This window comes from Columba livia, chromosome 6, assembly GCF_036013475.1.
Source record: "Columba livia isolate bColLiv1 breed racing homer chromosome 6, bColLiv1.pat.W.v2, whole genome shotgun sequence".
NCBI lineage: Eukaryota > Metazoa > Chordata > Aves > Columbiformes > Columbidae > Columba > Columba livia.
The window spans coordinates 14,634,712-14,662,429 of NC_088607.1; the positions used below are offsets into that span (position 1 = coordinate 14,634,712).

The 27,718-nt window shown below is 39.1% G+C and overlaps 1 protein-coding gene across 32 annotated transcripts in view; it reads left to right on the forward strand.

Moving 5' to 3' along the window:
• Positions 1–306: 306 nt before the first annotated feature.
• The window catches only part of BTRC (beta-transducin repeat containing E3 ubiquitin protein ligase), a 120,403-nt gene continuing 92,991 nt past the window's right edge, over positions 307–27,718 (forward strand). For 6 of the 32 annotated variants that reach the window (XM_065068225.1, XM_065068228.1, XM_065068227.1 and 3 more), the window contains exon 1: positions 307–651. In XM_065068225.1, coding sequence (XP_064924297.1) covers positions 322–651 — 330 coding nt within the window. In that variant the 5' untranslated portion in view covers positions 307–321. Of the gene's footprint in view, positions 652–15,341; positions 15,506–16,948; positions 17,018–21,543; positions 21,635–27,718 lie in introns of all 32 variants that reach the window. The other 26 variants (XM_065068238.1, XM_065068245.1, XM_065068244.1 and 23 more) reach the window with 13 other exon arrangements.

The window sequence follows — 27,718 nt, forward strand, 5'->3', positions numbered from 1 at the left end:
CAAGTGTGCAAAACAAGGGAGCAGCTGAGCTCTTGCAGGTGCCCTGGGAGAAGAGCCCAGTGAAAGGAGCCTGCTGCCCTGGGGACCCTGCCATTAGCCACATGCGAGGTGCTAATGGCAAAAGCGCTGGGCTGTGACTTGGGAGGCAGCCTTGTGCTTCGCCAGGGAAGGCCTGGGGCTGGACGCGGCCCACATGGCCCCTGCGGAGTGGCGCTTCCCTCCCTGCCGGCCCGAGCAGGAATCGCCCCCTGTCCCCAGCTTCCACCGTCACAGCTCCGCGCTACTACAACTCCCGCCGGCCCCCTCGCCTACGGAAAGCGCATGCGCCCACCGGCTCCCAGCGTACCCCGGGCCCCGAGGCCTTTCGGTCTTTGTAGTTCCGATCCGCCTGGCAGGCCCTTGCCGGTGGCGCGGCCGGGGACTCCATTTCCCGTGGGCCTGCGGGCGGCGCATGCGCCGTGCGGCCAGCGGGGCGAGGTGGAGGGGGGACGCGGGGCAGCGCAGGTTCCTGTCTGCGCTGGCTGCGGCCTGGCACTGAGAGGGGGAGCGGCCTCGGCGCCGGCGCAGCACTATGGACCCGGCCGAGGCCGTGCTGCAGGAGAAGGCCCTCAAGTTCATGGTGAGGGGCCGCAGCGGTTGGCGGTGGCGGGGGTGGGTACCCGTGTGTGTGGAGGGCAGCCGGGGGGAGGGGCGAGGGACGAGGAGGGGCTGCGGGGGAGCTGGGGGCAGTGGGGAGGGGGACCCCGGGCGGGAGGCCAGGCCGCTTGGGCGTGCTGGGCTGGTGGGGGCAGTTCGTCCTGCGGAGCGGGAGGGCGGTGATCCGGGCCCCAGAGGCGCCGTAGGGTGCGGGGCGGGGGCTGCCGGGCGGGAGTGGGGCCCCCAGGTCTATGGAAAAGTGGAGGAGGCGTAGGGGGCTGCAGATGCCACCTGGGAGCGGGAAAAGTTAAACTCGAGTGAGGCAGGAACTGGCAGAGGGGCCCGCAGGCACCGGGAGGGCTTGCACATGTAATTTTTGTGTATTTCTCTTCCTTTGTACACCTTAGACTGTCCTTCTGTAACTGTACACCTTCTCTCCACGTTTTTTTTTTCCTTTCATTCGGCCGTGAGACCTGTAAATACTGGCACTTAAGTCTTTCAGCTGCTGCAGCAGCATCTCAATGATAGTTGAGTGTGCAGAGCACTTATATTGTTTAGGTTTGTGAGTTGGCCTTTGGCATGGAAAGCAGCCTTGTGGGGGTACTTGCATCCAAGATACTCTTCAAATGTGGCTAGTTTACTTAGATTTGAGGCACGATACACTTAAACTGTAGTTTACTCTTGCTTTGTTTGTTGATATTTCCAAGTGTTTTGGCCAGAAATGTAAGATTTAGAAATGAAAGCAAACTGGTGCCAACTGCATTGAATGTAAATTTTGGGTGTCCAAAGCTGTTCTTTCCCTAAGGGTATAATTGAAATGACTGGCAACACTGGCTAAAAGTTTGTTTTGGATCAGTGCTTCAAGTGGTACAGAATTAAGTCTAAGCTCATCAAGAAGCAATTCTATTAAACCTTCAGAACATAGGCCCAAATTGAAACTGAGGAAATAGTGGTTGCAAATTTTAATTTTTAACTGAGCTTCAAAACGCCTATTTGGCTTCTGTTTTTCAGTTTTGTAGAACTTGTTTCTCTTGAGACTTTTTGACCCTTTTACTAGTAGTCTCCAAGTTTGTCAGATTTATAGAGTCTCAGCTCAGTGGAGTGGGAGAATGCTGTAGATACCTAAATAGCCAAGGTAGCAATTAGTCATAATAAACTACCCTTTTTGCTGTGTGATTGGCCAAAGGAGTGTCCCGGATCCTGTTGCACTTGTGTTTGCCCAAACTAGGTAATTACAACGTGTTTCTAGTTAGTGGGTTTAATGTCCTGAAAAGTTGCTACTGAAACGTCTTTGTCTTCTGCCACACAACACTGCGAACATGCTACACTGGTTTCTCATTTGCTGCTTTTTTTCACCCGTTTTACTAAGATTCCCATCCAAGGGCTTAGTCCAGGCATTTGAGGTCTTGAATAGGATTGGGCCTGGGACTGGAGGGAATCCTTGTCCCTCTCAGAGCTGGCAGTGTTCCACTGGAACAATAAAGTTCCCTGGCAGCAGGGAGAGACCTGAGCATGAGAGAGCACTGCTCTTACAGGAGATGCATCTGAGATGCATCAGATAAAAGGGGGAGTTATTAAGATCAGGCTGCGCTGAGAACTAAAGGCTAAACCAGGTTCCTCAATGTTTTATTAAAATACCTCTTGTGTACAAAATGCTTGTAAAAAGTACAATGAAAGATGTGGCTTCCCTTTGTCCCCTGTGAACTTTTCAGGCTATGTTTGCTTACAGGTTGAGCGGAGAGTGGGGAAAGCTTTTGTTTAACACCTCTCAGGCTTTTGCTTTAGTGCACATCTATCTAGAACACAACTCTTGCTTTCATTATGCTGATGAAGTAAGGCTTTCATTGGGCGTGGTGGGGTCTTTTGGTGTTCGTGGAGGTGTAGCACGGGTCGGTTGCTTTGATACGTGAGGTAGCAGTTGCAAATAGCAGCTTGGCCCTCCTAGAAAGCATCTTGTTTCTGCCTTTTAGAAGTCAGAAAGTGCCAGGGTACTGCAGGAATGGTATTGGTACAATTATCTACACAGAGGTAGCAGATCAGCTTGTGCATCCTCTCAACTAATGCTGAATCATTCACAACGTATTGTCTTGTTCATCCAAGTGTGTGATATGCTTCGTGTACATCTTCCTTACTAGATGGCTCACAGTTTGGGTTGAGGTGGGCTTTGCTATTAATTATTGATTTTCCCTAAGAGTTTCCCAAGAGCCATTGTAGATAAATACTGAAATCCATGAGATCTGTTACCTCTTTGTCTTTTGGTAGTTTGGTTTTTGGTAGGGATTTGTGGTAGGTTTCATTTAATGTTGAAGAGCAGCTCTGTAGGTGTTAGAATTTTTGTGCTTCTCTAGAAAATAATACTTTTTCCACTTTAAAATGTTGATATCTAATTTTTGGCATTGACTTTGAGCAGCTCTCTTGAGTCACAAGCTACCAGGCAAGACAGACCTGGCGATTTGTTTTTTATTTTGATGCCTAACTCTAATACAAAAAATGTCTTATGGAGACTTCATCCAATGCTAATATTATGAATGAAATTGAATTGTCTTGCTTTAAAGTACCTATATTTGATGCTTTGAAAGACAAACTAGACCCTTTTTTATTTTTCCCCTGCATGTTCGTATCTGTGCAGCTTCTTGATGGGAGTAGAAGGTGGCTGCCTTCTTACTGGCTGGTGTTGGCTTGACTACTTGCCAATGAAACAATATTACATTTAGCTAATATCTGCTGCAGGTTTCCTAGTTGTCCATGGTCAGTTACAATATGTATAATCTAATACTTTAAGGTTTAAGTTATTTATTTAACTTGATTTGCCTGCTCAATTTACCTCTACATTTTAAGAAGGCTTAATTTCTGGTATTAAATTGCTGTGTATTAGCATTATGCAATACAAAGCAGCTGCTGACCAGGGAAGGCTGGTTTTGCTGGTGAATGAGTATTTTCTATCGTGTATTCTACAGGTCATCTTTCAAAGCTTTTTTTTTTTTTTTCATGAAAGCTAGTTCACAGATTTAAAGTATGATCTTGTAAATTATATAGTCCAGTGTTCTGCAGCTACACCAAGGATTTACTAGAGTGGAACTTGTCTCAGTTCACCTCAGCCCTTTTCCATGTTTCTACAATACCACAGATAAAGCAACGCTCTTCAGAAAATAAATCTATAAGAGACTGATGCACAAGCTAAAATGAGAGGCGAATGTGCCCATTAGTTAAAAAAAAAAACAAACACAAAAACCCCTTCCAAAAGCCCTTGCCTTACACAGCTGTTTTTGCGCCTTCAAGAATATGTGATATCTGTTGTCATAACCATTTTGAAAAGTACTAGAAATGAGGTGCTCAATAAGTAACTTTCATATTTGAATAAAGTGTTTAAAACTGTAGATACAGTATTTAAAGTATGAGTGCAATAGGCTCATCTGAGACTTTGATTAAATGTCATATAAAGTAAACTACATATGCCTGCATAGAATAGTAGATATTTTTTCAAAGTAGCTTCAAATGGTTCTGTTAAGTGTACGAATGTTCTGATGATTATCTTTTTAATTAAAATGAGAAATCTTTGTTTAAAGTGGCATTCTTTTTTACGGCCTGTTACAGTCTCTGTAACAATCATTTCTTAAGTCTGAACGTTTTTAATTCCAGGAATCCATTTATATAAGACTATGTTTAGACTTAATTAAGGAACGATTCTTACAAAGCTTGTAAATAGCCAGGAAAAAAGGGACAGAAAATAAAACTGACATTCACACTTAACAGAATGATTGTTACAAGGTATGTAATATGCTATAAAAATACAATAAAGCCCTTTTTATAAGAGTTCATATTTTTTGTTCCTCATTTTGAAAGGTATTTAAGAAAAATATCAAAGCTCTATGAAGCAACATCTGTTTTCTTGAATGGACTAGTGACAACTTCAGTTGTGTTTAATTAGCAGTGCTTGGAGCTGTACCTGACCAGTTTGGGATCCTGTCTAGGATGGTTTGGGAGGCAATAGCTTGAAATTTAATGAAGTTTCATTTTCTCAGTTTTTCTGAATGAATCAATTTGCAGTACTTCATTTAATTTCCTGGCTTGTGAATAGGAAGATGTCGATACTAGCATTCTTCATGAATGTCTTTTTTCCATTTCACTGGCAAATTACTGTTTTCTGTTTCTTTTTGGGTGACATGATTCTAGGAGATCCTGATAGCCTTCCAGTTTCATAGGAGAACAAAAACCTTTTGGTTGTATTTTAAGATGCATCCGTGTGTGGTGTTTTTTGTTTGTTTGTTGTTTTCCTAATGAGAGCAAACCTTGTAGTTCCTTAATTTTTCTGTTCTCCTGGAAGATAATATAGTCAGTATAAACAGAGGCTGAAGAGTAATAGACTTGGAATATATATATATATATACTTTTTTTTTTCATTTCTTCGTGTGTTTGTGTACATGGAACAGATGGACAAAAGCTGATACTTTAAAAGAGGTTTGTTTTGCACTAAACCTGTGTGATTTAGTGTCAGTAGGACTGGGATTTTTAAGACCTAGGACTTGTTAGCTATTGTTATAAAACTCTGCATTGAGAACTTTATAGTCTTCCTAGTAACACATTTGTGTGGTGGTAGCAGAGAATCCTGGGTATCCAAAGCAAGGATGCCATGAAACCAGTGAAAATACATTCGTAAAACAGCTGGGATAGCACAGTTGCCTCCTGAATGCAGAGTTGCAAATCCTACTTGAATATTAAACATATGCTTAGTAATTTTTTCAATAGAACCAAAATAAGATCCTCTTAGTTTGAGGATCTTTTTGTTGGGACTACTGTATTGTAAATAAAATGTTGATTTATTTTCTTCTACTCTAAACTTTATGCCATAGGTTTTTCTGCACTTGGTGCAGGCCTTTGATACTTCAGAAACTTCACCCTCACTTCTCTGGTCATATTTCATTTCAGCCACTTTGCTCCATTAAACGTATGCAATTAGAAAAGCAAATGGCAAATTTGCTATCGTATCACTGAAATATTTGTTTCCATAGACTTAAAAAGCAGAATTTGTTACGTCTTGCTCTCCGCACTGTAATATATACTATAAACATCAGAGAGAATAGGCTGACCTTAATATTTGCTTCCAAGACTAAATCGCCGCCTTGCAGCAGTTATTTCCCACTGAATAAAAAGTTTAATTTCACGCCCTGATTAGTGCTAGTGTGTGCAGGTGGATGTTTATTTTATGCAGCTAAACTAATCTGCCTTGGCAAATTATTTGCCAGTCAGCAGAGCTATAATTCCTCACGAGTATTTGGTACTAAATTATCATTCTCATTAGTAAGATAAAGCAGACTGCTCTAACCACAAAGTTTGGTTAGGCAAAGGGTTTCCTAAATAATCTGTGAAAGATGCAAGATGTGCAGTGGCCTCAACATTCTGTGGTGGTTTGTGATCTAGAAATAGACAACGAAGGTTTCAGAGGAATAAGGTAAAATTATTATGTGTATTATCTCTAGACGTAAGGTAGGAACGTACTGTGTTCAGAGATCACCTCTTAAGAGTTGCCTAGTGAAGAAGAAATGAAATGGGGATCTTTGGAGCATTTCTAGTGGCCAACCAAGCTCTGATCTTTGGGCCATAAATGAGATGAAGATGTAACTACATTGTTTTGTTGTTTATTTTCAGTGTTAGGAGCTACTGAGGTAGGAGAAAGAATGGCTTGAGACTAGAAGTCAAACAACAGAGGAAACTTCATGGTCTGGTCTCATTTAAAACTCACTTCACGCTCTAAAAACATTTAAAGTGGGGATCAGAAAGTATTTCCTGATGTACGAATGTTGACTAGATATGCTTGTCAAGTAAATGTGTTCATCTACTCTTTTGTTTTCTTTGAATTTTACTGTGCTGGTTGTTTGTATCATAAAACTTGGTAATGAAAAGTACTTACTTTCTATTACAAGGAGAGTAATTTATACCTGGAAATTATGAACTTTCATTAAGAATTGAGTGAAGGGATTCTGCTGACTCTCTTAATCTATAGAGATACCTTTTGTGTCATTTTCTCAGTGACTGCTGCAACAGTATTTAGGGTTATAAATGACCAGATCACATTAAGAGAAGCAAAACCAGCAAACTGAGGAACTTGATTTTGCTGTATAAAAGTTTTCATGCTAAATTCATCAATGCAGTTGGAATAAACTGTTTTCTTATTTCCTTGTCTGCTTACATTGTGTCGTCTCTAACCTCCATGTGTGCTGATGAGATTTGTGTAATATTTAACCATTCTCAGTGGCAAACTTGGTTAGTGTTTATAATTTTCAATATTTTTTCAGTCTTCCTCATTTCCTCCTTCCTACAATTCAGGAGATGCTCAACAAGATGTATTATTAATATATTTTAAGTGATGTTGCACAAAGGGCTGAATGAAATCTGTGCTTACCTGTGGAAGCTGAAAATGAGTTGTAGTAGAGCAGAGTCCAGTGGCTGCATCTTACCATTAAATGCTCCAGTTAATAAGCAATCAAACGTTAAGCTATTTTCTTGACAGAATGCTGATTAGTGCTGAGGAAAACTTCTTGATCCACAGAAACTGTTGAAAATAAACATCCTGGGAGTTGCATGAAATATGTCCCTGCTTATTAAACAACAGTACTTCCTAATGTCTCTTTATCTGAGGACTTGAGGAACTGGCGGTGGACAAATACTACCCCTGCTTTGCAGAAGTAGAAAGGCGAAGCTCACAAATTCGCCTGAGGTCATGGGCCAGAGGAGTTTGTGAAGGGTCATATGGTACACTGATAATAGAAAACAGAACAAAAAGAAACCAGTTCCTCTAATAGCTAACCTTGTGCTTCTGACTATGTTTTGGTTAATTTTACAATTGGCTAGCCACCTGTTAAGATAGTACATTTTATCATTAAACAAAATTAATTTAAAAAAATGGCTTGAAACTGTCTGTTTTTAATGGGATCTGAATAGTCTTAGTTTTAATCTGCCTCATGAGGCTTGTCTTTCTTCTGGGAAGTACATGGGACATCATTAAAATATCATCCCCTGCTGAGAGAGAAATCGGTCCCATTTACTAAATGGCAATGCTGAAACAATGACAAGTATTTCTAAAAACTGCATTAAAATTCATTTTTTCTCTTTCGTCTGCAAGTTCTGTGCTTCCATTAACCAATGGGTGCTCAGCCTGCTTGCAGGTGGTTGTGCACAACCAAATTCGTTAGCAGTGGCGGCATGACGTTTGACAAGTGGCAATGAAGACTTCTAGTTTAAAATTATTTCACTTTTCCACAGTGGTTTTGCTTGAAAACAAAAGATTGATCATAATTCTGCTTTCTCTAGCTGCTTCTAGTCCCCTTCTGTACAAAGAACTGAGAAACATCTGATTTAATTTTCCTTCCCCCCACTGCTGGAACAGGGTACGTGCATTCATCTTGATGAGAGCAGCAGGAAGGAGAGAATGAGGAACAATGGGAAAGCTCAGCAAGGGGTCTTTCCATTGTTCTTGAAGGAAGGACAGAAGTGGTTACAGTCTGTGAGCAGGAGCCATGGAACCTCTTGGCAGGCTCCACTGGAGTATCCAGTTTGGATTAGCAGAAGCAAAGAGCCTGAGTGCTGGCTTAACTTCCTTCATCCCACATTAAGAAGGGAAAAGGTGCAGGGGGGTGTAACTATGAAGGAATTAAGAAGTTGTTCTTAAATGCAGTTGTATGTCATCAGAACAGTAGTAAGTGTACTTCTACTTGGAGTCTAGATAGCCCGTCTTCTTCGGAAGCACCTGGAGCAAAACAGATCTAAAGAAAGGGAGTTGGGAAGATACCAGCCCAGGCAGAACTCCAGTGCGGTTTTTCCATCCCTGGCTTTGTGCCTACATGTGGATTCTCTCAGTTTGTAGGAGTCCTCTGTCTTGATGTTTCCAGCTAAGGACATAATTATTCTTACAGGTTATTATTATTTTTTTTTTTTCAAATAGAGGAGTATGGATTAAATACTCGAAGAGAGGTGATGGTTGTCTTTGCTTGGATACAAAGCAGGGCTAGGCTGCATTCTGGCTGGAAAAGAAAGTCTTTCCAGGCTTGCTCATACAGTAACCAAAACAGTATAATTGTTTCAGAGAAAAACGGTCTAGCATGGAAGTCTGTCGTATAATGTAGTTGCTCTCCTTCTCAATGCACATCTTTTGTAATTTATTGTCAGAGAGATGGAGAATGGGGAAGTTTATGTGGGAGCTGCTTTTAGTTTAGGGATACTTGGCCTTGAATTCTGTCTGTTAGGAAGATGCTGTGATTCTCCAGGGGGGTGGTTCATTGGGTCTGCTCAGTGCCTTTCCTGCTTAAATGCCAAAGCTCTCAACAGGATTTAGAAATACAGTCAGCTATCATTCATCTCCTGCAAATTAGAGCAATGAGAAGTAGGTGTAGTCTCAAGAAACAATGGATCAATCTCATTTTAGGAGATGGGTCTTGGAAGCATCTCAAGTTTTCTGAAGAAATCCAGACAATGTTAACACTATCTTCAGATGTGACAGAAGGTGTTTGCTATTGCTGATACGTTTGAAAATGTTCATTCTCTCTTCACTTTCGTTTTGTAACTTTTTCCTTTTTTTTTTTCCTGCTTTAGACTGGGATGACTCCAGTGAAGTGTGTTGCTCTTGTACTTTGTCACAGCTGTTGTTTATAAACAAGCTAAGTGTCCTCAAAGTTGTTTTACCGACAAGATATTCCTATAAATCCATATCTTGCTGATCTTAAAATAGTACTTTATGTAGAGTCAGAATAGTGCAGAACCCATCAGTGAGAGAAAACATCTCCACATGGGATTGGAACAGGTCCTGTGGAGTGTGGGCTCAAGTCTGATATTGGCAGACAGTGTGCGCTCTAGTCCATTTTGCGAGCTACTCAAAGCAGTTCTTAAGTGAGTGGAATTTTCTTTAGTACACCATTGTAGAGCTATTCCAAATTTAACTACATTGAAAGCTAGAATGCTCATTCTTATTTTCCAGCTTGACTTAATTCATGGCTAATTCATTCTCATTTGTTCTTGTGCCAATGTTGTCCTTGAGCTTAAACAGCTCTTCTTACTCCCCTGTGTTCATCTCCATGTATTTGTGGAGAGCAATTGTATTTTCCTCTGATCTCAATCTGGTCAGACTAAACCAAGCTTTTTTTACTCCCCCTCTTCTTTTTCTTTCTATCATATGATGTGTCCTATAACTCATGATCATCATAGCAGACCTTTTTATACAGCTGTGGAGTTTGATTAACCTCACTGGAACATGAGTGACCAGAGCTATACAGAATATTCCAGGAAGTTTTATCTGTTCCTTGTGCAAAAGCAATAATCCTAATTTCTCTCTTCTGGGAATTTTTCAATTTATACAATATCCTATAGTAGCATTTGCCATCTTCATGGCTGCATCTTATTGGTGAACCATCATTATCTAATGAGCAATGTATCCCAGGATGTCTTCCCCGCTTCTCAGTTCCTGGGTTCCTAGTTTATATAGAAATATTGTTAGTTTTCAATTTATGTACATTCTGTTACCCAGGTCTTCAAGATGCTGTATCCTATGTATTTATGATGTCTCTTAACTTTGTCTTTAGCCAATTTCATTAGTATATTGATAATTCTTGTGGTTCTTTAGCCATTAGTGAGACTATTTTAACATTCATTTCAATATTAATAATGGATTTCAACAAAGATCAATCTCTGTACAGCTTGAGGGCTCCCTTTTCAAACTAACTCTTGGTTGTCTACCCTTTTTAGTTTCTTATCCTCCTTACAACTCTGGTATTAGTCCTAATCCTCTCCATTTTAACTAGTAGCTTCCTATGTGTCGTCTATCAAATGCTTAACTACTCCTAATTTGTCTGGACTTCAGTGATCTTCTTAAAGAAGAAGATTGGGTTAGTCTAGCACTAATTCTAATTTGTTCTAAATTGGGAGTAGATTTACTTAGGCCTCCTATGGTGACTGCTTCATTTTGGCGATAGTTATCAGTACTCAGGCCTCAGTAGATTTCCTTTCTTGGGAGACAGGGCATACTGTCTGTGTGCTGTGGCTGTGGTTTGTTGTTTTGTAGTTGTTTGTTGTTTTGATTTTTTATTTATTTATGTATTTATTTTTTAAAGGTTGGCCAGTCAATTCTGCAATGCTTTAGACTTGTTGTGGTTAGTTGTCTTACAGCTACTTGTTCTGCATGGGAGTGCTGCCAGAGGCTGTCTGTTAGGTATCTTCAGCTGCTTCTGTTGCCTCTGCTTGATTCTTGCATCGTAGTCCTCCGAGACAGCAGACTTCTTTGGTACTTCTTGTTCTAAGGAGGAATTTCCTCTAGTCAAACCAAGCAAAGGAGCATTTAGGTCTGTGCCAGTCTCAAGATGTTGAGATCTGTCATAGGGCTGAACTCAGTACAGGGCATTTAGATCAGGAAAGGAAATTTAATATGTCTTGGTAAGTACTCAGGGCAATTAGTTATGGATTCCAAGTTACTTATGATGGGTGAATAGGTTCCACATTGTAATTGTAGCACAGTGCTTTATAAACTAAGTGTATAGGGATACAATGGCCATTCCTGCAAAAAGTAAGTTTTTTGGTTATTTTATTTTATTATTTGGTTATTTTATTGAACAGGAAAATGTTCAGCTTGAGTGCTGGAGTCTGCTCTTGAATGCATTTGCATTTCTTTAGAAAAAAATAGCGTTCCTCTTACAAATTTGTCTGCTTAATTTGTGAACTGCAGATTCCCTTCTGGGATAGTTGGCACAGACCTCTAATCCATCTCTTCTGCATGCTTTTTTATCTGCTACCTAAAATTTGGCAGATCAGGAAGGTGAAAGTTACCACTGTAGGTTCTTTTTCTCATTATGTAGGTTGGAGTTTTCCAGATTTCTTAATTTTGATCACCTTGACAATATTTTTTTCTCAAGTACAGAATATTTTATTCTTGATGCTCTGAGTCTCAGTGAAAAATTAGAATCCAGCTGAGCTTTCTGACTTTTCTAACGACTGAAGAAAAAGATACAAGATACTTAAAAGGCATAAGCTTTGTTTTATTGATCTCTAGACAAGCTTCTGTTTTATACATAATGCTTTCACTGTGAATGCCACCGTTCTTGTTGGATATTTACTTGGCACTAGTTCAGACAGTAGCATGAGAAATGTAGCTTCTCTTTTCTTCACCACAGTTCTTGCAGTCCTGAAGGAGGTTGAATATAGGACTTGAATTTCAGACTTAAAATGTCAAGTGGTTGTGAAATCAACCATGTTTTTGCTTATGGGCACGAAGAGAATCTATCTGCTATAGCAAGCACCTTTGCAGAGCTTGCTGTTACTTTGTCCAAAGATGAATGGAGTGCTATCACAGATCACCATTTGGTTTTGAGGATTGCAGCTTAGTATTCCTGTGAGCCCTTGAGAAGGTGTCCCGGTGTTTTGTGTTACCAAAGCAGTTCTCCAGGTAGCTGCTGCTCTTACAGGATGTAAAAACTTGTCTTTTTATCTGTCAAGGAATATAAATAGACGTTCTCCAGTGGGAGTTGTTTTTGAGCAGATCCTGGCCAGCGTACTCTAAACAAATTCGCTAAAGAACTAGAGCAGTCGTGTTCACCACTTGTGGTGAATTTGTTCCGTTTGCAGAGTCAGAGCCTGCTGTTTGGGAGCGCCCCATCTTTCTGAAGGAGCTGGTATCAAACTGTGAGATCTGACAGTCAACCAGCTCAGTGTTTACTCATTCCTTCTACAAAATCTCACAAAGAGCATGCTTAAATATTGTCAGCTTATGGTTTTCTCTCCTAATAATAATTAAAAATATAGAAATCCTGTCTTTGGTTTTGTTGAATTAGACTCCACAGATCTAACTGCTTTATTTTGAGTACTGCTTTATGCAGTGGAGTAAGTTATCTGCTTGAGCCATGTAGTAGGAATTCAGTTAATTGCTGTAATGCATACAAACTCATTAACAAGTTCTAGGCCACAAGGGATATTTTCCTTTGCTGTGGAAGTCATTTTAAACTGGGCAGCCTTCAGTGCAGCTGGCCATGCCCTCCCATGTCAGTGACTGACAGATCTCATTCTGGCAGTCGAGAGCCTGTTAGTTAATGGAGTCATGAATATTGTTACTCAGAGGCAACCTTCAGAGTATCAAAATGCGTTGTTCTTGATATTTATCGAATGAGGTGTTATATCTAATGATGCGATGTTATTGTCAAATACTGTGTGTAAATCACAACTTAAAAGGAATGAAAATGTAAGTAGCTTCCGTGTTCCTTTGCAGTTACAGAGAGAGATGGGTTTAGCTTGCCTGGTTAAATCATATGTGATGGAAACACAGAGTGAAATTTCCTCTCTGAGGAAAAAAGAAGCGTGGGTTATATGATCAGATTCATAAGGTCCTTAGTACATATATATTTAATACAGATCTCAACTATATTTTCCCCCCCATTTCATCTTACATGGAAGCAGATGAAACAGAGAAGCAGCAGTACTGCCTTGCAAGTACCGTAGTAGGTTTGCTTTTAGAATTATCACTCTTGACATATTTATTCTTTCTTATGGAAGTGAAGATGCAGATATTTAAGAACCCTTCTTGCACAAAAAAAAGCTCAATTTCCGCTCAGTACTTAATTAGCACTTGTTTATGACACGGCATCTGATTTGATTTTCAAAACAAATTGCACAGTAAAGAGGCTGATATTTAAACTGTATAGTAACCACAGCTCCAGCTGTGACTCAAATATTGTAAGCCTTCAGGGGTTGTGTTTAGGCTTAGAAAATAGGAACTCAGGCCTGTAATTAAATGTCCTCTAAAAATCAGCCTTTGTAGGGAAGTGAAGAGGATACCACTGAATTTTAAATTACTGACTTGTTCTCAAAAAATCATTCTGTTGTTTTTGGCCTTGCTAGGAACTGCAGAAGTCAAATGGATTAAAAATGGAAGAGTAGATTACTGAAGGAAGAAAGTCAGGCTGCAGAAAAAAAGATGAGCAAAATAAGCTATTCTGGCTCATAGGTTTGTAGACAATTGCAATATTTATAATAATATAATTTAATACATGGGTAATATATAGATGATTAGTCTTTTCAGTGGCCACAGAACTTAAGAGAAGGTAGGCATTTCATACAGGGTAAAATTGCATTTCAGAACTGTGAATAAGTCACTGATGGTTATGGAATAGGCCATTTGTGGTGATGGAAGGCTCATTTTTAAAGCAAGTCCTCAATAGGAAACGTGAATGTCTTAGAAGAGGAAGTTGTTGGGATTGTACTGCAGATTAGTTACTCACCTAGATAAAAACATGAAATATTCACATAATAGCATGATATGAATTAGTGGTTAGAGTGCTTCCGGAGTTACTTTTTGAGGTGGCTATTGAAAGAGGAAAATGAGCCTAGCACTCTGACTCCTAGCCATGGAAAGTGCTGGAACAGATGCTGAGAGAAAATACAATGCTTGTGAATGATATTGAGCTATGAGCATAAATGGTGTGTACTCTTGAAAACACAAAACTGAGTAGATCTTGCTGGGCAATTAATTGTATTGCTGATAGAATTGCCTTGAGTGGATCATAATCATGGAAGATTTTAGTGATGATTGATAACATAGTACAGCTTTCAAACAAGGCATTTGCCTGTGTCCCAGATCTTCTAAAGGCTGAGGGAAGAGGGGCAATTTAATTTTATCTTTTTTAAGTTATCAAGCATGTATGAGTTCCTCTTGTGTAATTTTGTAGTTGCATGTCTGCTGTGATTTGGACACTGAGATTTGCGAAGTTTTAACCAGATGTACTTAACTTAATTACATGTTGTTGCTGAAGGAGACATTCCTAGGGTCATTCACAATGTGCCTAGGAGAACCACCAAAATTTGAAATTTAGGAGATTGCTTGTAGATGTTTAGCCACTGATGAGTCTGTGTGCATTAAATGCTTGTGAGTGAGAGCTCCAGAGATTTTAAGTAAATTGTGCTTTTCTGTCAGTGCTTGTATTTGAAATGAATATGTGCAAATATTGTGCAAATATTCTACTTTAATGATATAAGTAGCAGTATGAAGGTAATGACATACCCTGTACTGGTGAAGTTAGTTTCTCTTCTGCATAGTTTATTTTCCTCTTAGATGAGGGTGGGCATATCAAATACAGAGAAGACATATTTCAGTGAGGGGATTTTGCAAGTATGGTGCTGAGGGATGGGTGATGGGTCTTAGTTTCTCCTATTTGTATATGTAACTTGTCAGCATTTTACAGTACCTGCTAATCTGCTGAAGGTCCTGTTTACTTTTATTGCTAATACTCAAGGAACTTTATTTTGAAGTCAAAGAGTTTGCATTGGTAAGAGTTGTCTAAATAGAAATACATTGTTATCTTTGATATTGGAGGCACTTCTGCATGACAGTAATCCTGTTGATGGCAAATAGATCTATTAATACACTTGCATATTTGCAGGACCAAGGTCTTCAAATTAAATGGTTAAAGCAGTGTTTTAAATCAATTACTCAAACTACTCTGGACTGGTGGGCTTTATAAATGTTAAGCAGCCTGCTGGTTCTGAGAGCTTCACTGATATCCTTTAATGTGTAGGTTAGGTGTCAGAAACAGAAAGAAATTAAGTAATTTTTCAGAGATTTGTTGAGTGAACACGGGCAGATCCAGGACTGATATTCAGGTCTCTTCACTCCTGACGCTATGATTTCAAAAAGGTCGTTGTTTCTGCTTGTTTATGAAGGCTTTTTTTTTCTTTGATAGGTATACTGAGCTGTGCTACTTTGAAAAAGCAACTGAAACACTTGAGTCAGAAGTAAAATGTGGATTTCTATAGTGTTCTTGCTAGATACGTAGCACCACACATGGTTTCTTCCATTTTCAAAGCACATAGAAATGTCAGCAGTTCCTTTCAGCAAACCTGTGAGGTAGGTTAAATGAGTGTTGTCCTCATTTTACAGTAGTAGAGAGAGTAACCACCCATGAAGTTAGTGCTGAAGTAAGGATTAGGTCTTGGAGCGTGATGCTTCTGGCTGTGTGAGAAGTCCCCTAAAACATAGTTTGTTAATGTGTTAAGCATTGCAAGTCCAAGCTCAGCAGGTGAATGCAGTAACCAGATATACTTGACTTTAATTTAACAGCACAATGGTGGTTATTAAAATTCATGTTTGACTGAGATTACTGAGTAGGACACCAGGGCATAATCTTTCTACTGCTTTGGAAGATTTAGGAGGATTTCAATTCAAACAGGAGAGGAGCAAAAATATCTAATATTCAAAGCATATTTTAAAATTCTGTATGTATACTTCTCTTTAGAGGCAAGATTTTAGCCCGTTGTAGTTCTTGTTTTAATTTCAAATTCCAGGGCTGGACTGCCTCCCCCCCATAGCTGTGAAGGTTGGTCGTTCAGTGGTGACATGTTTTTCCTCTCCAACCAATTGTATTTTTTGGTGTTACAAGTACCAAGGTGGACACAGTTCCTACAAACTAAATATTGTGCTGACACAGGCACAAATGGGGATAAGCTGCCTTGAACAGCATGTTCTGAAAATGAGAAAGATGTTTCCAGCTTTCCAGAAGGATTGGTGGGGGCACACATCTACTGGTTTGGAGGGGATCTCTGGTGAACAAAAGAAGGAGTTGTGAAATAGTTTCCAGGAGGTCTCTGGACTTGATGTCATCAGATGTCTTGTCTGGTTTTGTTGCTTAGATGTGATTTTAATTTCTAAGCATCCCCTTTTTTGTGGGGGTGGGAGGGTGGAAGTGTGTTGAATCCACTTGATTGTGAGAATATCTTCAAACTGCAGATGAATGTCATGCCAGGTAGCATTTCTCTGGCAGTTTGAAGCATAATTTATGGCTGTGTATGAATGTAGTTTCCTGTTACCCTGATACTAAGGTTGCACCTCTTCAGAGATTTTCCTTAATCTTTTTTTGTTGTCTGGTGTCTGGTCTGACGGTGTTGAGGATGGTGACTGTAAAAACACTCTCATAGCTTGACTGCTGCTGTTTTGACACCCTTTAGCTTTACGTAGTAGCAAAAGCATTCATGACCATTAATCTGTGCTACTGCACCCACCACAGAGGCTGTGCTTATCCAAGTGCATTTGTGTGGAAATTTTAAAGAAATACCTATATGTACTGAGTTGACATGTAAAATGGTGGAAATTGTAAAAATTGTTTTGGCTGTATTAGAAAAGTATTCTCAAAGCACCTGATATCAGAGGAGTAAACAAGAATTAATCTGGGGACTATACCTTCATATGTGGCTTAAAAAAATCTGCATTGTTTAAAATATTCCAGAATTTAGACTTAGGTTAGCTAGGTCCCAGTGTAAAAGGAGGTCTCTCTTTATGTCTATTCTCTCCTAGCCCCGAATATACATGCCAAAAGATGGATTCCAACTTATATCTTCTGGATACCAAGCATGGCTAAAGCAGGTTGGACTGTATTATTGTTATTCATCTCATGTGAGGGACTGTGTTGGACACCTGTGCTTGTCTCATTAGTGAAGTACATAAATGAGGGTGTAATGAAGTTATGGTGCCATGTTAGCTGATACCCCTCATAGCCATCACTATTTTGTGTTTTTGCATGCTGTGTTTGTATAACATTTTCTCACCAGTCTTATGAATGTGCACTTCCTGTAAATGAAAGTTCAAAATGCAGTCACCTGAAAGTGAAAAGGGTCAGAGTCTGAAAACTAATCTGCAACAACAGCTTGAATTACAGAATTAAAATGGACCTTCAAACACAAAGCTGCATGGTGGTGGTGCTGGTAATAATGGGGAGGCCACTGGGTTAAAACTCAAGAGAATTGCATCTAGCATCTAATTCAGATCTGCCTGGGTGAAACAAGTATGGACACTTACTCACATCACATAACAATTGTGTGGTTTGACACGATCTGACACTGTAGGGACTCCCCACTTGGAAGTGGCCTAGTGCTATATTACTCTGGCTATTATTAAAGGCCAGGCCTTAGATGTCTCAGCAGTCTGCCTCTAGCAATTGCTGTCAGCTTTTCACTTGTGAGTGAAAAATCCCCCTTCAGAAAAAATAGCTTAATTTACAAGTTGCCTGTACAAATCTCTTCTTTCATGAAGATACATGTGTGATGAATCCTGCGTCCTTGAGAATACGTGGCTTAAAGTTGCTGGTTTTTTAGAAAGCAAGAATGATTGTGTTGTTATGGCAACAAAAACTGGAAATATGAAAACAGCAGATAAGCTGCATCCTGTTGTCGTGGCAACTAGAGTTGTGAAATGATGAAACATGGTGGTGAAGGGATCTATAGTACCATGAGCCCAACAGAAACGAAGAGTCAAGTCACTTGAGTGGAGTGGGAGAGAGTTAAAAACTACAGCAGCAAAACCCCTTAAAAACACAAGTTTCATTACAAGTGCTCTCCAGTCTTGTCTCAGTATCTTACAAGTAGTCAGTAGTGACTTGTTTGTGCCAGTTGCTTACTGCTGTCAACTTAGATTGTCTTCCATGAAACTGAGAAAAGCTTAAACACCTATAAGAGGATGGGTATTGAGTCCTCTGTTATATTTGCAAACCGTTTCTTTGTGATGATGTGTTGCAAAGGTGAAGTGTGCTTTGGAGCCTCTCTCCAGGAGACCATCTCTCTCTTTCCCCAAGTCCACGCTAGTGAAGGTCAGTGGCGACATTGAAGCTGATGTTTTCTTGATTTAAACTTTGCTGAGCTGGTGGCAAGATGTCTCAGAGGAATCTCAACTCTGCAATTATCGTCTCATGGAGCTCGTTTGTTGACCTACAGGGCATGGCATCAGATTCTGTTTCTTATGTGGTAGGTTGGGAGAACAATAGGATTGTGTGGCTGTTCAGTTTTTCTTTTACTTCTGAGGCAAACAGACCTGCATCTGTTCTTGCTGTGTTGTATTACCAATGACCTGATGCAGGTAGGATATATGCATTTCAACTCTTAAAAATACTGAAGGGAAAAAGTCCAAAAATGCTCAGTTAGTGAATTTTCCAAGAAGGCTTTCATGTTACACAACCTCAAATAATAGAACTTAGACTTTTTAAAAAATAATTTTCCATGTGACTACTTTCCTTTTGACTTTTAGTTTACTGTTTTTAGTTCAAAAGTCTTTATCTTAAATCTTCTTACTCCTCCTTGATCTAAGCCGAAGTTATAAACCTGAGCTTGTGTCATCAGCAAATGTTGTCACAGAAATAGCTTTGCTGTTCCGATTTCAGTGCTGTGAATGCACCACAGGAAGTATATGAGTAAGGGAGTTGATACAAAGGGTGGAAACTTTTGATCAAAAGAAAGAGCTCTTATGAGAAGCAGAAAGGTTAAATTTTTTTGAGGCAAGACTGATTTGGTATAGAATATATACCAACGGTCCTACCTGTAGGATACTTTAAAACTGTATATTGGAAAGAAACCCACTTTCAATGTATTTAAATGCAGTAATCTACATATGCATACAGACAGAATGGTGTCTGTGCATCAGGTTTATCCTCCTAGTGTCTGTGTTTTTTAATAGGATTCTAATATAATGATTTTTTTTTCCCTTGGTATAGTTGAGTATTGATCTGCCTGGCTTATACAGAATGTGACAAGTATCTCAGTAACACATTGTATTAATGCGGACTAAAAGCGGTTTATATTACGGATGAGGTGGAGAAGATGGAGTTCTGCAAGGCTGGGCACATACAATAAATATCCATAAAACTGACAATTTTATCTAAAAACGGTGCTGGCTGGATTTGTGTATTTTCAGCCTACTTAAACTGGAGATAATAGTTGAACACTACCCGAGCACGGGTCGCCCACACTGATGCCATTACCCTCTGCCCTTTAACGGCAGGTGTTTATATTTAATGTTGCTGTGCAGCAGTGGAGAGCTCTATTGTGTTTCTAGGTAGGCTAGAAGAAATACAATACCAATGGCCAGAAATACACGTTGCTTTAAGAACAGCGTTTTAAGTAACCTGCAAAGCTCTCTTTACTGTAGCTGTTTCCTGTGAGCTTATCTTTTACAACAAGGCAAACATCTACAGTTAATTTATTCAGCCTTGATCTTCATTTAAGCCTTTATTTGAAGAGCAGCCTTGTGCTGTGTGGAGGCCGCAGTGGCCAATCACCTGGATGCTCACCCTTTGAGGACAAGCTGCAATTGACTTCCGAGGGGAGGAAGGGAGAGTGTGTTTAAATATGATCAATAGAAATGACATTCCAATTCCTGTATTATATCGACACTTTCTATGATTTAAGCCAAACTGTGAAATTGGGCAAATTAAGCTTTTAATTAGCTGAAACACTTACAAAACATTATTTTGATTAGGTATACATGGAAGTTAAAAGCAATCATTTTAGTTAGCATGTGAAACATGGTAATTCAGGGTTAAAACTAATCCGTCCCCTTCATATACCATTATGAGCAAGTATGCATCACATAGAATATGTAATATAATGCGCTCATCTGAGCCTTTCTGCCTCCCACTGTCTTTTTGGAGTAGAATTTTTAGAGCCAAGTTATAAACCTGTAAATGTGTTTTATGCTGGAAATTCTTGGTGTTACCTTAACTAGATTGGTACCAGCAAAGGCCGGTATAATCAAAACAAGGTACTTTAGATATTGATGGTCTGCACTTCAGTCAAGTCAGCTGGCAAAGAGAACATAAAAACCAGGAATGTGGTGAAAACAGGATTCTTCCACTAGAATTGTACTTTCCTAGGAGAAGAACGCAATGATTATGGAAACATTTTGATTTTGTCATTAGGATCTCCTCCTTAACTTCTAAAACGTATATTCTATTTTCAGTGGGTCCACATGTGTTTTAAAATTCACATACTAATTCCTTGGGTGGAAAGTAGAAATAAGATTTCTTTCTGCAATTCATTATTAATATTTGACACTCATATAGTACTTCGAGAATGCAAAGTGCTATACAGACATATCAGTTATTCTTGAAACACCTTTGTGTGGTTGGTGTGTAACATAACAATAATCCTGAGAAATTTTATGGAATTAAATACAGCTAGAGATGAGGGAAAATCAAATGAAGCCTCCATTTCATCTCTCCACCAATGTAGGTTTGTTCTCTGCAGTTTGTGTGCCGGAAATTTAGACCAAGTTGTAGAAGTGTCTTAAGCTGAAGAGGTTTCAGCCCATTTCTTAGAGTAGGATTTGGTACTTTTTTAAAGCCTCATAGTTGTTCAGGTCCACTGATGGTTAGGCAGTTGGTATATTGCTCTTTCTGCTTTTTATTGTAAGGATGATCATTCACTGTTCTCTTCTTCTTGGCTTTCTGGTTTCAGTTTTTGGTGTTATCTGTCAGAGCTTCATAAGAGAGGATACACTCAGTCTCTGGCACCTCTCTCAGGCAGGGTAGTTCTGCTGTCCGTGCTGTGTGGATGCAGAACGAAGATGCGGTGTTACTCTGCCCAAACTCATGGAGAATGTCTGTGTCAAAGAATTAGATTTATCTCTTATGGCATAATAAGATTTTTTAAATTGTTTGGAATTGCTGCAAAATCAGACTTTGGACATGATGGATCTTAATAGCAACTGTGTTTTCTTGCTTACGAAAGAGCCTAATGCTCTTGGTCTTGTAAGATCTCGATTTTAATCCTTCAGGTAGTTTCATGCTTTATACCTTGTTGCGATTGCTTTTATTAAGTTTGGGTAGGGCTTATTGTTAACACCGTCTGTGGTGTTGCTCAAAGCAGCACAAGTCTCTGCATGTTCTACTCCTTAAAGAAGGGTCTGGCATCTGAACCTTACAGCTCTGCAGGTGCACTGGTTTAGATTTATCAGCTTCATGGATTAAAGAGCTGTAATTATGAAAACATTCGTATTGTCTAGTTCAGATATGATCTACACAAGTTCCCCCAAGCACTTGGCAACTTATGATCTCGTACACCTTAAAGACTAGAAGTTGGCCCCTTTCTGGGGCGTGTAATTTCTGTTGATCTGGAATCCTGCAGATTGAACTTCAGTAACTACTCTTTGGGGAAAACGTTTCTTCACAAACATTTACCTAAAAGCTGTGATTTGATTCTCCTGGATCCTACCCAGGTAAGAAATCATTTGGATAATCTGAGTATGTAGACCCTTTTGTATGTCCCTTATCTTTGCTATTTAAGAGTAGTTAGTGAACTCAAATATCTTGTAAAGAGTTACTGTAAGCTAGAGAAGTAGCAAAAGTTTAGAGGAGAGTTTGTGTAACATGTACGTTAAGGAAAATTTACCGAGCAATTACATGAAAAGTGGGAGACTGAAGGAAAAGGAATCATTTGCAGTGGTGTGAGCTGTGTGTGCACAGGAAAGCTTGCCGAATGTACGAACCCCTGAGCCACAGCATGAGGGGGAGTACCACTGCACTGAAGTCCGTGATCTGTAAAAAGTCCAGTATTTCCTATGTTTGGAATCTAGGAAAAGTGTTATAATTGAACCCTGGTAGTACGTTTCAGCCTCCTATTTGTGAGACCTGGTTGTCCTAGGAACATATTCACAGTATTCACAGTATCACCTAAGTGAGATATTGAGTTGCTTGATTTGCAGCTTATGAAAATGCTTCAAGGGTCTTTAATAAGATAGCTCAATTACATTCACTATAGCAAAATAGGAGCATAAACCACTTTTAATTGTCCCCATACATGCTCCTGGAAATGTGAACAAAATGTCTGAACACAGTGGAAGCTGAGAAGTTGTGAAATGCTCTGGTTTTACCAGCAACTGCCTGTTGCCCTTCATGATTCTGGTGCAATACATGCCAGCCAGAAGAACGGACAATTTGTGGGCTAGATGAACCCTGGGAGATCTTTCTCATGGTCAGACTCCAAGGAATACTGTAGTTGCCTCTTCATTTTATAAATTCATCTTCTTACCGTGGAAAGACTTTCAAGAAAACCTGCCATTGACAAAGTCAGAATTATCTTAAGTGCAGGGAACAGTAGTCTGGGGTGTAAGGAGGTGTGAATTCTAACTGTACGGGTTTTGGCCATTGTTTTTGGCTTAATTAAGACTTGCAGCTTTTAACATTTTTCTTATTTTCAGAGGAAAAAAGACAAAAAACTTTGAGAGAAAGTTATGAAAGTATTAATTTGCTCTGAGCCGTGCTAGTCTCTTTGGTAAGTTCATAATTAGGCAGGATTTTTTTTTAAGTGGTTATTCTTGTCTCTCAGGTATATAACTGCTCCATAACTGGTAAATCTGTATTCATATGTTAGGGTTTTTAAAGGCATATTATTTACACAATTCACTGGAATGGCTCCTTTGAAAGCTGGGTGGCTCTCTCATGTAATTATGTATTTAGTATGTCTTATATCCACTGTTGGGATAGGGGCAAAAGAAAAAACAAAGCCCCACAAAAAACTACTAAAATAATAATGAAAAAAGAGTTTTCTCCTAATTTTGCAAGGGGTTTTTTTAAGTTATATTGTATACTTTTTTCCTCAGATGAGAAACCTGTATGATCAAGTGCTACCCAAGCTGAAAAATGAAATGCGTATGGCAGGTTTTTTAATTGTGAAAGTACACAAGATGCACTGGGAATTGATACTCTTTTTATACCTGTATCATATGTATTTAATAAAAGAGAACACCTCTCTGAACAGTAGAGGGGAAAATGAGATACCTTTTCATGTTTAGGTATATGTGAGAGGTTGAAAAGATGAAATATTGACCAAAGAAAGGAACCAAAATCCCTTTTTAGCCAGAAGTAAATTTCTGGAATTGTTATTAAGTTTCATGAGACCAACGTTTATAATGTAAATAGCAGCTGTCTTGTCTGATAGATTTCATACAATGTATTTCATTCCGTGGTGACAGGAATAGTGCACATTGGACACAATGTGAAAGCGAAGTGTGTTATATTTCTATCATTGGCTTAGTTAAATATGTGGCCAAAAAAGTATAACAGGAACTGAGTGGGACTGAAAAGTAGTGGAATTTGTTGTCCCATTTGTTGTGCTATATTATTAAAATAATTGTGAATATTAGGAGCCCTAATAATATCTGAATGTGTGTTTGATAGAGTATCGTAAAGGATCAAAATTCCTTAGGCACATATCCTGAGAATAAGATTTTAGAGAGCGTGCAGGAAAACTACTGCAGAAGAGACTTTCAGGGACAATTGTACTTGCCAACCATCCTGTATTTACTTTCTAAACTGATGAAAACAAGGAGTGGGGAAAGATTTGTCTCCTCATATCAAGATCAGGTGTGGTGTATGTAGTTTTGCTACTCCTCAGAGTATCCCATATGTTTGTCAACATATGTCCTATTCTGTTTATGCTCCTTAATGAAAATACTGAGTGAACAGGATCTTAATTCACATCGTTATTGGTTTATCTTTGGAGTTAAAGGGAAATAATTCTGTATGAGGCAATGATTAAAAATCAGTGTGGTTAGCAGCTGAAATTAGTGTTATGTACAGTCGACCAGAAAGCAGCCCTTGGAAAAAGAAATGGGTTTCCTTTTAGGCTTTGCCACTAACTTGTGAAGATGTACAAAAATATGTTAGATTACCTGTAAATCAAAGGCATTTTAGGTATGCAGATTATCATATGATTGAGTGCAGGGTTCAGGCAGGGATAATAGGTTATTACACTTTCATGATGCTAAAATGCCCCACAATTAGAGACAGTCATTCTCTACTACTGTCTAATTAATTTCTCCAAAGTGTGAAGAAAATATCCTTAAACTATTGTTTGATTTTTTGTTGTTGTTGTTGTTGTTGTTGTTCTTGTTTTACAGCAAGTTTGTATTTTCACACCTGTGCACTATAGTTGTAAATGGTAGTAGTCCAAGAACTTTTGTTTTTTTCCCCATGTATAGCCACTTAGTTTTACAGGACAAGGTGATATATTTCTGACCCGTAACACAATTTACTAAAACTTTATTAGTTACCCCTGGTATATTGTATTTGCTGAAGGACTAGAAGAGAACAAATTTGATAAAGAAACCAGTCTGAAATGGTAATGTATAATCTTGTAATGCAATAGCAAATAAAGTAAATAACCAATTTTTAGCACTGGCAAAAAAATTAGCCATTGAGTCTGTACTGAGATTTGTCTTTAGGACATCAAATAATTGGAAGAGAGAGTTGGCTATTAGTGGCGGAACATCTGATGCAGTAAAAAATGTTCTTGCAGTATGGTTACAAGAACAGTTGAACAAGTTAAACTATGACTTCCCTTCAGTTCACAGTTACTGCCCACTCTGCTCAGCCAGTGACTGTGAATGCGTCCAGCCTGTTTTAATTCGAAGTAAGACAAGCCCATTTTAATCACCAGTGCAGCAGCTGGTACCAGATTCTATCAGGAGGAGGATACTGGTCTTGTTTGAAACTATTCCCTGTATTTCTTTAGTGAGAAAATGTATTTCATGGTTCAGGGAACGAGACTTGAAAATAAGTTGGAAAAAGATATTTTGGGTTTTTGTCAAATAATTCCCTATTTTAGGCCATTCGATATATATTAAAGATGCTTAGCTTTTATAAATTTCAAGTTTTGTGTCCCTGAGTCTGAAAGTTGTGCAGACATCCGAAGTATTAGTGCAGTCAGGAGTCAGGAAGGTATAGAGGCTGCTGCAGCCTGGCCCAGTACTTAGCAAGCAATATCAGCATTCCCATTTGGCTGCAGTCCAGCCGCTGTGCCTCTGTATCTTTGTTTTGAAGAATCAGTGTCGGTTGACTTGAGTTCGGGAGAGGATTTGGTCAGTCAGCTTTCAAGTAGTGAATGTTGAGGCCAGTCCCTTGTTTGTGGAGCTGACAGTACAAAAGTGAGTGTTTGACATGCAGCTTGCTCAGTGCATGGGGATAGAGGCTGTTGAGATTTTTCAGAGATCAGGCTGTAAATGAAGTTGTTCTGTTGGGTCACTCATCTGATTTACACACAAGCTGTTTCTATTGAAGCACCTGGGGCCTTTTGTTCATGCTTGTGAATAAGCCTCTTTCAGTCACCAACAGTAATTTAGCGTCTCTGCTTCCTTCAATAGGTAAAAGGCAGGTACAGGAATGACATTTTCTCCCACACTGAGTGCAACTTCACACACTTTTTTTTTTAAGATAGGTAACACAACTGTATCAGTGATATCAATTTGGTTAGGTACTGGAGCAGATTCAGAAGTCATGGAAGGTGATGTTAATTTTTTACTGCATACTTCCTAATTCTGGAATAATACTCAACAGCAAGAGTGCATGGGTGAGTAATGATATCCTCTGTAGGTACAGGGAGTTCTCCAGAATGGATCTCCAATGTTTTCCTTTGTTATCATGGCAATTTGGGAGGAAGGCATTTCATTACCTTTTAAGTGCCCTGGCATGATGAATTCCCATATGTGCAGCTTGTAGTGGCTCTGACTTGAGCCATAATCTCACATAAACTTTAGGTAATATAAGCTTGCCTTTCCACTGACAGAGTGGTTCTCATTTTTCCTGCCTCTCTATCTTTCTGTGATTCAGTCAGCACAAATATTTAAAGTAACCTCTTTTATCTTGTCAGTCTAATTTTAGTGGCAAACAGTTCTTTGAGTTCATTATGACAGCATGAAAACCTGAGCCACCACAAGGGATGGGTAAACCTGGGAAGAGGGAATAAGTAGTTGGGGCGTTACTGATAAGTCTGTATGCAAAACCAACCAACCAACTAACCAAACAAAACATCAAATCACTCTATATTTAGTTTGTATTACTTTATGAATGCTAGGATGGGTAATGGTAAGCAGCTGATGCTTACTAGTGAATTTGATCTTTATCATCAGAGGTACCATATTGTAGTTAATCACCCTTGTTACTGTGATGAGAGTAATAAACAACTTTGATTTAAGTAAATGTATTATTAAATCAGTGAAATGCTTGACCATAGCTGTTCACTTCATACATGTATATATATACACATACAGATTTTTAAGGCTGACTGTCACAACAGCTTTTAGTAGCTGAAGTGATACATATTACATTACAAAGAAAAGATTACTGGCATTTGAAAGGTTTTGGTTTGTGGGAGTGTTTGCTTTCTGGGAGGTTAGGATTGCAAGCAAGGAAGTATGGCTTGCGTTTTTGTTGCTTGTTATAACACTATGGCTGTAATTTCGTTGTCTTCAGGTTGAACATTATCTACAAATTCATGTAATGTGTAATATTATGAAGTAGTCAAGTTCTCGAGTTTCAGTATCTTTGTAAAGTGAAGACTTTTTGAGATTGAGGGGAGGGATTTATTTTAAGGTATCATAAACTTCTAATAAGTCCGTTTGTATAGGTTATGTTCCCCAGCAGTCTTTCAATACTATTTCTGGAACAGCAGTGTAAATTGCAACAAAGTACGGCAAAGACTGTGGTGATAGACAGGGTTAATCTCTCTGTGGCTGGCTGCACAGTACCAGATTATGGATGTTGGTGATCACCTTCCTGCTTATTCAAGGATGTTATGTTGCTCCTACATACTAATTTAGTGCAAGATTGTGCAAGGTTTTTTAGTCCTCTTAAGAGCAGCAAGAAATGGTGGCTCAAAAGGCAGCTGTCATTTCATACCCATTCCAGCTGCCCTTTCCACTCAGATTTCCACCCATCCCCCCCTTAAAAAAAAAAAGGGGGGGGGAAGGATTGCAAAAAAGAAGAGTATGAGGGTTTGAAACCTCTAGCATCTGATCTATCACATCCTACAGTTTTCATAGCTACATGCCAATTTAAAATATACTTGTTTTTTCCTGCCTTGCCAGTAATTAGACAAATGCAGTAGTGCTTATGGCATCAAAAACTGTGGCTGGTAAAAGCAATTGCTATCATAATGCATCCCTAAATTTAATAGTAGTGGTGTAAAATGAACAAGCAGCTCTCTATATTTCAGGGGGTAATGACTTTAACTATCAAAGTGACTAGCATTTTCCTTGATTGGCTGCTTTGGCTCCTGGTTTGTATTTGTATTTCGAAGAACAGAATCAATTTATTATAATAATTGTATTTTATTTTAACAAATAACAAGGCAAGCAGAAACATGAAACTCCTATAAAGTATCACCAAGTTCCTGTTCACCTTGGATTGCAGGTTTTTCCTTTTGATCCCTTTACAGACAAAACCCAAACATACAAACCTTTTTCTTTCCCTGCCAGTGTTACACTTAAAGTTGTCATTTCCATTTCTGCTTCCCTTGCAAAATT